This window comes from Myiozetetes cayanensis, unplaced genomic scaffold, assembly GCF_022539395.1.
Source record: "Myiozetetes cayanensis isolate MyiCay16 unplaced genomic scaffold, myiCay2020 scf1, whole genome shotgun sequence".
Taxonomy (NCBI): Eukaryota; Metazoa; Chordata; class Aves; order Passeriformes; family Tyrannidae; genus Myiozetetes; species Myiozetetes cayanensis.
Window position 1 is genome coordinate 94,055,479 of NW_026086604.1, and position 12,266 is coordinate 94,067,744.

The window sequence follows — 12,266 nt, forward strand, 5'->3', positions numbered from 1 at the left end:
GTAATAGAGAATAATGGACTAGAGGTACCTATGGTTCTGGACTACATCCAGAGATTCTACTTCTGCTCAAGGCCTTCATCAAAGGAAAGGCTGACAAGTGTGTAGATATGTTGTGAAGCATTGACCAATATTCCAGACGCAACATGTCTGGGAACAGTGCCAGCTCAAACGAAAGCAAGAATGAATCCCTGCCACCAATGGGACTATGCAAGATGGTTCCTTTCCTCTCAGAAACTGCTGTACCACAGGTTATGCAGCCAACGAGGAGGTGCAATATCTACTGTTCCCATGGTGGCTCTCCAAAAGTACAACAGCCATTGCTTCACCCTGCCATGCAGCCCACTCATGCAAGGGCTGACAGGCTCTTGAGTCCATGTACTTTCTGGGGCAAAACCAGTCTGCCTCTCAAACCATACAAGCAATGCTGTTCTCTGGTTACAGTGTTGCCCAAAATGGGCAACTATTGTGACCTTAATTCCTGACATACATTGGTCATCACTCAAGACCCTGTTAACTCATTTATTGCAGGATATTTCTATTCTATTTGAACCATCATGCGCCTTTGAGAATACCAACATATATATGTGACTAATTGCCAATATTACATATGGAATTGTTATTATCAGTAAAACCTAGAAACTGTGTATTATTCTCAGTGCTGATTGTGTGATTGTGTCTTCAGAAGCACTGAACTGGTTGGTAAGTGCTGTAGATAATTCATCTCTGTTGGAAAGTGACTGTATTGTTTTGGTAAACACGTGAAAGGGATTATTAATTTGGCACTTGGAGTTGCTGTCTGTATACCAATTTTGTGTACAGCGTGTACTGTAATAACATATAAAATATATATAATATAATCCATTATATCTCACTTCATCTCAGAAGACATACAAGTTATTACTTCAGATGGTTTAGCTCTAATTTCAATTATGTTCATTTCCTAAGAGTAACCTGATTACACTGCCTCAGTTAAATCACTTAGCCAGTGGAGTAAGTTGCCAAAGCAGTTATACATAACAATTGACTTTTCTTTATTAAGTGTTCAATATCTCTTCCTTAGCTCCCCTGTGAAAGCCCAACTTTTTCTATTGCTGAAATTTATTCATATCCTTGGAAAATATTTATGATTCCATTATGGTGACCTCCATGCATTCCTGAATGAACAGGAGAATGCTTAAATTCTTCCCATGATTCCATATTTTTGTCTATCCCAGACTATACCAATACAAATATGTACAAATTAACGAATCTCTAAGCCAAAATGGTACTTAATTGTTGTTTATTAACAGGACACATACCTTTTCACCTTTTAGGCCTGCTTTTCCTTTCAGTCCTGGCAATCCCTGAAGTCCATTTTTACCCTAAAAGAAAATAATTTTTAAAATTAGACATTATCTGTTGTGTAGGTTAAACAGGTTGTACACTTCCAGCAGAGGCTGGATGTAAGGGTGCTAGATTCTAACTCTTGGTTTCTGCAGTAGAAGGAGACTGGGGACTCAGACCTCTGTGCAGCTGGCAGTGCACAAAATGTGCTTCTCACCACCACCTCTCACCACTCTTCCCACAACAAAGGGGTAGAGGAGCCTGTTTGGGGGATACAGATGGAAACACTTGGAAGACTGCATTTAGATTTGACAGGTTGCCAACTGGACCATCACAGTACTGATGACAAATATTTTGAAAACTGTAATGTTCTGTTAGAACAAATAGTGACAGCTGTCTGAGAAGTCCTCTTCAGATTTTCTGTCTCAGGCATTTACTTATCTGAGAAGTAAGAAAATCTTGAAATATTGCAAAGTTGATGAATATGCCTACAGTAGGTAAATTCTGGGCTAAAATTCTGCATCTTCTCTGACAACCTTCAAACTGTGGGGAAATGGACACTGGAAAGACATTTACTTCTGATTTCATACAGAAGTGATAGTCAACAGAGAATAGAGAGATGCATTTGTAAAACACTACTGCAAAATGCTCCTCTGAGTGCACCAAATCATACTGTTAACTTTAGCCTGTTGCCACCATTTGCTAAAGCATTTTTTGTCTTGACCCACCTTAATCTATTCAGTTTCTACCCAGTAGGATGCTTCCTGAGGACATACATCTGACAGGGAATGTGTGGTACTAGATAGCATTTCACACCATTTTCCATTCTAAACTTCACCAGTCAAATGAATCACAAATAACCTTCCGATATATCTTATCATATTGACTACATATAATACACATATGTTTTTCCTCATAGAGGCTTGTTAATTGGCTAGAAAGAACTCCGACCAGCTTTAAAGCCAGTGCTATTATAAAATGTAGTTATTTATGAATTCAGTTAGAGCACTGAAGAAAAAAAATCAGAAGACAAATAAATAGTATTTTCCCTAAAGGCATTTTGGAATCAGACGTGTTTATGGACTCTACTGGTCAAGTTTTAGAGCTGTAGTAATTTTAAAGATGGATTGTATAAAGTCATTATGGAGAAAAATGTATCAGTGAGACTAAAAGGTAGCAAATTTTTAGAAAAATGGCAAACACATGACCAATATAAATCTAGTGCAATTTTATTGCTAAGTGAAACCCCACCAATCCAAAAGAAAGCTGCTTAGGTATAGTGTAAGATTGGAACCCAGATGCACATGGACAAAAGAGTAACCATAAAAAATACAAGACAATGGTTTATTTCACAAGATATAACAAAATGTCTATGACAGGAAATAAGATTGTTTCACAAGGACAAAACAATTGCTTTTGAAGCATTTCAATTACATTTGAAGGATTTTCTCTAAATATATTGGTTTCATAGAATTTTCTTTGAAAATATCCTGCTTGAAAGTAGTCAGGCTTCTGTTAATACAGTAAATGAAAACTTCTTGTCTGAAACCACTCTAATGACATGTAACCTGAGTCTTGGCTAAATATTTTCAAACCCAGCTGAATTTCTTTGTACATACCAAAGTCTGAAGGCAGCATTCAGGAAGGGGCTGAATAATGCATCCTATGAATGACTACTGAATTAATTTTTTAATATCTTACAACATACCAGTTTCGTTTGAGGTTGAATTGCAGAGGGCAGGAAGGGACAGGAAGCTCCCAGCCATGGTACATGGCAGTATACAAAAACAGTATCAGACATTTTTTTAAATTTAGTTAACCAAAATGTGTATAAAAGAGTACTTACGGGTAACCCATCCTGACCAGGAATGCCCTAAAATAAAACATCTTTGTTAGAAGGGAATATAAAAAAACTGTAACATAGAAACAACAGAAGAGTAAAGCATTTAACTATATTTTGATGTGTTGTGCAGGGACAAAATAATGAATCAGAACTGTAACAAACACTATGCTACAGTGTGATCTGTTTTGCACCTCTGTTTAACCCTATGAGTCTTGTGCTGGTGGTTCAGAAGGATTTGAAGTGTGAAATATGCTGGATATACAGTAGTCACTGAAGGAGGTACGTGAGTTCTGCACCTCTGTGCTCTTTCAAACCTGACAGCTGGGAGAGCTGGTGGAATTACTGCTCTAAGAATGTCTGTTTGATGGCACAGAAGTTGTTTGCCTTGTGCTTTCTGATAGTTGTCACTCATCAGGCCCTTGTGTAGCCATTGACACATGCAATGCAGACGTGATGCTCCTGGTGGTTGATGGGCTAAAACTCATCTTGTAGAAGTACACCTGATGCCAGTGTGTAAGGTTGTGCAGTTACAGCCCTTCATACATGTGTGATGGCTGGCTATCACCCTTTCTAACATCCATTCTTTCAACAGATAAAAATTACTCACAGGCTGACCAAGTTGTCCAAGTTTCCCTGGAAGTCCAGGAGGTCCTTGATTGGTTTTTTGCAAATCTTCTGCTCCTGACCCTCCTAGAGATCCTGTGGACCCATCCTCTACTTCCTGACCTTTCTGGTCCTGAATAAATAAAATACGAAATATGAAACACGTGTTGCATTACTCTTGCCATTTTTCTCTCTTTCTTCCCCCTCCCTTCTCTCTCAGAATCCTTCCCCTGTTCAATGCAGTCACAAAGCTGATAGGCACCATACAAACAGTGTATTCCATTCATCAAAGGCATTCCATATTAGAGCTCATTCATGCACATACAAATAAGTTGCTCACTGAGCTGGTTACCGAGATGCAGATGACCATGATCTAATTTTATACCTGCATAAATCTTCACGGTCTAAATCAATAATGTAGGTTTGAAAAAGGTTATTTTCACAGACTGAGTCTGTTTGGGAGAAAATTATGAGAGTTAAAATAGACATGTTTAGGAATGCTTTACTCCCCCAAGATCTACGAAACTGACAACTGGTTATATGTCCAGTTTGGTAAAAATATAACAGAAGATGAAACAAGGAAACTGATAGCAAAGAGTAAAAATGGACAGCAAACAAGACCAAAATATTGCTATTTGGTATTTGATCAAGAGAAAGTGAGAATAATAAAAGGAATAATTTAAAACATTCCAGGAACATAATAAAACCTTTCAGGAATGAAGCTGCAACACTATTTCATATTTAAATTAAAATCCAATGTACGGCATGGAACATTGAAGTCATTACTGTATTTTGAAATAAACACTAGGATTTACTCATATTTTATAGCACTGATGAAATATTTTGAGTTCCATTAGCAGATAATGAAACTAGGAGGGATGTAATATAGTAACTTTCCAAGCATTTTAAAATTAAGAGGATGACAGCTTTCATCAGAAGAACTGTTAGCTGATTTTTTAAAGATCTTTCTGGCTTTTGTCACAAGCAAAGGTCCTAAAGACCAGTAATTGAGCTGTCATAACTGACTACACTTTAAAGCAATACAAAGAATGGACTTCTGGCACAGAAGTCACGAAGGCAAGAGGAAGGAAAGGTCATTATTTGTTTTCTGCTTAGAAAAATCTGTGGTGGCTGTTGGATTAGGAATATTAATTAATGAAAAATGTACTGCCAGCTGATTATTTTGAAGTATGCTGACAAGTAGGGCAAGTATTCGATTAGCTGGAGCTCGCACGTGCCAGCTCACAGGATTCCAACCAAATGAGTGACATATGTAATTCTAATTTGAAGAATCCCACAAAATTCAGTTTACGCATTACCTTACAAATCAATACACCTGTTATCTTTCCAGGTCCAATATCTCACCAGAGAGGATGACTATAATTTACTAGTCTAAGTATCTTTTTATTGTGAATGCTAGGAAAGCTACTTCTTACTTGTTTAATGGATTTTTCTCAGGATATTAAAGCATGCAGCTGTCAAGAGGCAGCATACAAGGCTTTCCTAAAGAAATACCTAGGAGCTGCAGACAATTCTCCAGTGCAATCCACGCAGTCATTCCCTTGTCAAGACATTCAATAGAGGATCAGCCTCTTTGATGGTAATTCAAGTACGATTGGGTTTAGAAAGAGATAATTTGAACAAACTATAAATTTTCAGATTATTCTCTTGGCAACTAAGGAAAACCACTGAGACAGATTTTAGGCATGAATTCCCCCAAAGTTTAGTGTAATTTAGTGTCAGTCTTCTGTCTGGATCACCTAATAATGAAGGACTGTGATAATGAAGGACTTCTTTGCACTTGGTACTTCATACAGAAGCACTTGGTGTAAGTTTAAATCTGTTTAATGTCCTATTTCAGAGAAGGAAGTAGGACTTTCACCTGCAAGGTGGTGACTTTGACTAAGACCAAGATGTTTTCTTTTTGGGCATAAAAATCGTGGACTTTAATGATGAGGATTAGCTGGTTATTTTCTTTTTTTCTCACTTTCTTAGATGTAAAAGTAAAAAAAAAAAGGCAAACCCAAAAGAACAAATTCATTTTGTTAGTCAAAAATCTCAAGCCTATTTCAATGGTTATAGATGCAAACTTCTGTGTAGTCTAAATGCTTTTCAGTCTGATATCTTGAGAAGATATTCCAGAATTTAAAAAGTAGCTTTTATTGTGCCATGCTGCCACGATGGAATAGCTAGAGATACCAACTCAGAGAAACACCTGTAATTCATAGATTTTCCTGTTCTTAGGACAAAAAGATAAGGTATATGACAAATCCATTATACAGACCTCCTCTTCCCTTACTTCTGGCAAAACACCAGCAGCAGAGCCATCTTCTTCTCTTAAGATTTTCTGTGTGACAGTAGTAGACTCGATGTTTCCCTGTCCAGTTTCCATGACAGCTGAATCTAAATAAAATAATCACTTATTATTGAGAGAGCAAAATAAAACCTTCCCAGAGGGATTTATCAGAGACAGATGCTGCAAGTTGTATGAAGAAAGTAATTTTTTAGATTATGACCATAACACATTTCAAAGATTAATATTAGTCATTTTATAACTCTGAAAATTTTAGAAGGAAAGAAAATAAGAGAAAAGTGAGAATAAAATTACAAACCAAATGTCTGTTTTAAGGGCAAGGCTGTACTGCATTGTAATTTTTGCCTCAAGTCCTAGTCTAATGGTTGCCTATTTGTCAGCTATATAACATAAAAAATAAGAGGTAAGTACAACAAGTACTATCTGAAGTATGTGTAACATTTAAATAAAACCATTATCTTTGGCCTTATTAATATAACCAGCTTTTCTTTTTGCTTTCTAGGAGTGCACTGAAGTTGTCTTGCTGGTAGAGGCCTGGATTCCTCGGTGCATTATGTTTTACTCTCATAGCTTTGCTGCCTACGCTTGCATCCAAAACACCCTACTGGTGCACTAGGCAGATTCACATTCTTTGCAGGGAAAAGAAGAAGGATATAGTTGTTTATTCAGTGGCAGTATTCAGTTTTACATGAAAGGTTGTGCTTTACTTTAACAGGTCACCAAATATATACCCATCCTAATCCCTTTTAAAGGTGCCACATGGCTTCAGAGCCAGTACGACTGTTAGCAAAGGTATGTCTCAAGAGGTGCCATAGTTCTTACTGACCTGAGCAGAATGAAAAGGATTTTTCTCCTTTCATTCCCTTTGCTTAATGCTTGCGCTTTACTGGAGTGTTGTAGAGTGTCCCAGCAGCAGCTCCTCAGGTCAGTTTCTTAGCTTTATCCAATTTCCTTTTTTTTTTTTTTATAATTTCAAAATGTAAACTGTAGTTCTGTGACTAAAATTTTCACACTATAGAAGGGTAAACCTATTCTCTGCATTTTTAACAGTGAGACTGAGATATACCCTTATATGGAGAAAAAAGTGATAGGTGTTTTTAACACTGGCTGTAGTTGCTACCACTTTGCAGTTGCTACCTTTGCTACTACTAAGAAATTGCAGTCTAACAGACAGCAGTTTCAAAGACCAAACGTTTGATGTGCCAATTGTTTTCTAGCACATAGGATGTACATAACCATAGGATTTTCCTTTCCTGGCAGCACCCAAAGTGACAGTGGCTTTTCATATGCAGGGAAATGATAGACTCAGAGTTAGAGAACTAGAGACCCCTCTCCCCAAATAAAATCCCCAAACCCGAGGCAGTGCCTTGTTCTTTAAATTTAGTTGCTTCAGAGGTTTCTTCTGATTTCTGATTTCCGGAGAAATCATTTTCTTCCAAATAAGACAATATAGTTGGGGGGGCTTCCACCGGCTCAGGCAACGTATCCTCAGGCTAAAAAAAAAAATCCCAAAGAGCTGTTTAGACTAAAGGCTTATCACATATTTCGAAGTAAGAATCACTAGATTACCTTCCTCAAAGTACAGTGATCAGAACTGCCACATCTGTGAAGCAAAACAAAATTCCAGATCTTTCTCAATTATTATTTTGCCAGCACCTTTCATTACACTTATGCTTCCCCTAGAAATATTAACTGTCATTGCTATCATGAAAACCAAAATTTATTAATGGTCAATATATGTACACTCTTTCATTTAGAAGTTTTTAATTTATTTCACCTTCTATCTCATTTTTTCTCTTTACAGTACTTATCTAGTTTCTGCTTATCAGCAGAACTCACACCAATTTGGTCAAGCATCCTGGGAAAAACTAGCAAAGTATCTTTCAACTCCATTCCTCCAAAGCAAGTGATGTACACTTGACAAACCGCTAGAGAGGAAGAAAACCACAAGAAATGTAGAATTCTTACTGCAGGTCTAAGTGCCTGGCTGATACAACCCTCTTCCCCAGGCTGGCTGTGGGTGGGCAATGGGTGACCACTTCGACAGCTTCATATCAGCTGCATGCAGGAATGTAAAGAGCCTACTCCCTGCTGGAATGAGAGACCTGGAGAAGGGCTGTCTCAGTGGAGTGAGGAGATTACTTCATGCAAGCCTGCATATGCAACTGAAATAAAATCTAAAAGTGAAGTTACCAGGGTAACCTGGAACAGAATTACTGGGCCAAGCATCCTGGTCTTGAACCAGGTTGATATGTGTAAAATGGCATAATAAGGGTTTGCTGAAATAGTTCTTGAGTTGTCAGCGAAAGGGAGAGAGGTAGCACCATCCTAAGTTTCAGGATACTTCTTGTTATTGAGAAACATATTGAAAATAGGTTTTAGGGCTTCATTTGAAGGGAAAATGAAATCTTTTCCACAGTGGGCCAGATCTGATCCCCACTATAGCTAATGGAAATACTTTCATTTGATTTATTTATTCTACTTGAGGACGAAACAAATTCATGCTTCCTCTGCTTTTATTTCTCTTATAATTATACCTCTTGTTCTTGACATTCTGTTTCAATTTCATCTCATTCAATTCCAATTAATCTTTAGAGACCAATAAACTTTTTTATGCACCTTGTTTATCTGAATCACAGTAGAAGTGTGTTGTTAAGCTAGTTATGTATTACAGGGTTTTATATTTTAAAATCTTTATTAAAACTGGATCTTTGCAACTTTGGAAAGGAAGACCAATTTTCCCTTAAAATGCAATGTCCAGTGACGTCCCCCTGCTGATGCAGAGTAACCAATACTTCACATGAACAGTAGAAAATAATTCACACAATTCAGAACGTGCCCACTGCACAGTCTGTACAGCATTCCTTATGTTTATTGCTGATCGTTAAGATAAATAAAAGAACACTAGGACAAAGATTGGAATGCTTTGAGAGTTATAAAGAAAAACTATATTTTCTGTCCTCTGGTTATACCAGACAAGACTTTCTATGGAACCTAGACCGTCTCCTTATGGTTTAGGTTTCTTTGTTGACAGTTCTTGGCATCCATCCATACATCCTAATCCAGAAACTGAGGATTTTCCTCGATGGGAATATTCTGAACTAATTCAAATAATGCTATCTGTTCTTACTGCATAGTATCGAAGTACTTACTAGAAAAATACAAATTAGAATATACACCATAAACACTGATAAGTGTCTTTATTCAGAGATATAATTTCAAGTATGACCTTTGGCTTGTTTCATTCCAGCTCAGCATAGCAATTTGCTTTGAAGTGCTGATTTGTTATTTTTCAGTTGTTTTTCAGAGTAGAAGATAAACTTTCTCAGAAACATCTTTCAGTGGTTGTACTGATTGTTAAATTGTCATTTGTTTCTCTGTCTCTTGCTTAATATTTCTAAAGAATAAACCCGTTAAAACTCCATGGGTAGTCACTCTGGAAGGCATACAAATCCCATGACTCATCTGCTTTTAGGCGATTCTAATTTGACAATAGCATTAAACAATAGCACTTTGTTGAAGGAGACTACATAATGACATCCTGGTATAGCCTTTGAAATTATTCAGGCATTTTAGAAAAAATATGTGTGCAATCCAATGAAATACTTTCACATGAAGTTCTTGCATTTTGAAGAGAATAGTAATTTGCTGGCCTTTCAGGCTTATGATTAGTTGGCTCACAAACCTATGTATCATCATCCATTCTGAGACTGGCTTACACAAAGAGTTACTGTAGTACTAACTGGGACTGCACACAGACACAGTGAAGATTATTTCTACACAGTCCAAGACACTGACAATCTGCCACCAAAGAAGTGTCTGAAGAACCCAAAAGAGCTATGTGAAGCTTGTTTTTTCTTGTTGTCCAAGGGCAATAATCTGCCATATGTATATATATATCTATATATTTTCTTTATTAACATTACAGTGTAACACTTCAGAGAAAATTATTTATGTACTTAAAGCATTATTCAGTTTCCCAGACAGTCTTAAAAACATTTCAACAAGCAAATTAAAATAACATCAAAACAGATAATAATTTGTGGAGAAATTAAAATAAAGCAAGTGGAAGTATTATAGCTGAATGCAAAAATGTTTGTAATGATATAATCTTCAATGAACAACTGTGTCTTCAAGAGATGAATCAGGAAAAGGTATCTTTTGTCTCTTCATTTATGACAACCACAACGTCATTATTAGCAAATAATAAATAATATTCTGTAATACTTTTTCTGTAATATTTTTCCTTCTGGGTATTAATTCGAGCTTAATTATGGAATTCAACTCTAGGCAACTTCTAGGTCTTCTGAAGAAGGCATGACCTTGCTGTACTACTTTGCCATTGTCAGATCTTGAAATAACATTTTGGCACCCAAGGCTGACCTCACGTGCTTGGAAAATTAAAGGAAAATGTCACATTTTTACTCCTTGGGGGTGGTCTATAGTGATAAACGATTGCTATTACACTTTCAGGTCCCTATTCATAGATCTGTCACTAATTTTCAGCAGTGTAACAATACTTGCTCATTACAACAGAAAGTTTCTACTTTTTGTACTCTGCAACAGCAAGTAATATGCTGAGATTATGCTGAGAAACAACACTCTTGTGTGCTGTTTTTTGCTGGGGTGGAGTTAATTTTCTTCACAGTAGCTGGTATGGCACTGTATTTGGATTTGTGCTGAAAACGACGTTGATAACACGGGAATGTTTTTGTTATTGCTAAGCAGCGCTTGCACAAAGCCAAGGCTTTTTCTGCCTCTCACCCTACCCCACTAGTGAGGAGGCTGGAGGTGCACAAGGAGCCGTGAGGGGACACAGCCAGGACAGCTGACCCCAACTGACCACAGGGATAACACAGGATATATGGTGTCATTGCAGTATATAAAGCTGGAGGAAGAATGAGAAAAGGGAGGGTGTTCAAGGTGATGGCATTTGTCTTCCCAAGTCACTCTTCCATGCAATGGACCTCTGCTGCCCTGAGGATGGCTGAACACCTGTCTACCCACGAGAAGCAGTGAATTAATTCCTTGTTTTGCTTTGCTCATGTGTCTGGTTTTTGTTTTACCTATTAAAGCATCTTTATCTCAACCACGAGTTTTCTGACTTTTCCAGTTCTTTCCCCATCCCGTTGGTGGGTCAGTGAGTGAGTGGCTGTGTAGTGTTTAGTGGTCAGCTGGAATTAAATCACATCTTTCAGAAGGAGGAATAAACCCCAAAAATTCTACTATTGCTGTGTGGAATTTTGAACAGTGCAAGAAGGTTATTAAACAGAAACTTAAAATAATAGCTAAAAGAATTCATTTTTTTTCTGAATAGAGAAGCTATCCAGACATCTTTCTTGAATTAGCTGCAGTTGCATCCAAATGAGAAAAAGTCAAAGCACAGTAAGATTTTTGGATTAAATTTTGAGGTGTGATGCAAAATGGAGAGGAACCATCAAGCACTGGGTGATTTTGCTGCCATTCAGAAGAACCCTAGCTGGCTGCAGTAGTTCAGCAAAGTAAAATGCAAGTCCTGCATACAGTGAGGAATTACCCCACGCAGCAGAACTGGCTGGGGGCCAGCTGCCTTTTGACATATTAGAGGAAGATAAGAGAGGAAGGACTGCCTCAAGAAAGAAGGCACAGAGCAGTCTTATCAATGTGTACAAAATGCTGATACGAGGGATTAAAGAAGGCAGAGTCAGATCCTTCTCAGTGGTAGCCAGCAAAGGGAAAAGAGACAATGGACACAAGTGAAAATACAAGAAATTCTGGTTGTATGACAGTAAAAAACTACATTGCAACAGAGAGGCAGGGGAGCCTCTATCCTTGAGGAAATCTGAAACGCACTGGCACTGAACAAGCTGCTCACTGAGCCTCCTGCTGTACCTGGCTCTGCTTTGAGAAGGGAGTTAGACAGGACATCCCTCTCAAAACTTGGCTAGTCTATGATTCTTTGAAAAGTACATAGCAGGCCAAAATGAGTTTAATGAGCTATATGTAAAATGCATAAATATTAATAAAATTTAATAATTAATCTCTTTTCAAAGACATCAGGAGCAGGAGGCCAGGCCAACACTCAACAAACTTAAAATGAGTGATCAGAGAACTTTAAGCCCACAGCAAAAAAAATAAGGTTTCCTTGCATTCAGGTTGACTTTGGAAGAGTTAAAATTCCTGCAAAAAGTATTATTGGGAAAC

The 12,266-nt window shown here is 37.5% G+C and overlaps 1 protein-coding gene across 2 annotated transcripts in view; it reads right to left on the minus strand.

Moving 5' to 3' along the window:
- The window catches only part of LOC126643665 (collagen alpha-1(XV) chain-like), a 122,994-nt gene that overhangs the window by 64,425 nt on the left and 46,303 nt on the right, over positions 1-12,266 (minus strand). Inside the window, exons 6-10 of one of the 2 annotated variants that reach the window (XM_050322187.1) lie at positions 7,450-7,576; positions 6,054-6,172; positions 3,774-3,902; positions 3,170-3,196; positions 1,299-1,361 (exon numbers count right to left, since the gene is read on the minus strand). In XM_050322187.1, coding sequence (XP_050178144.1) covers positions 1,299-1,361; positions 3,170-3,196; positions 3,774-3,902; positions 6,054-6,172; positions 7,450-7,576 — 465 coding nt within the window. The remainder of the gene's footprint in view (positions 1-1,298; positions 1,362-3,169; positions 3,197-3,773; positions 3,903-6,053; positions 6,173-7,449; positions 7,577-12,266) is intronic. The other variant, XM_050322196.1, reaches the window with a different exon arrangement.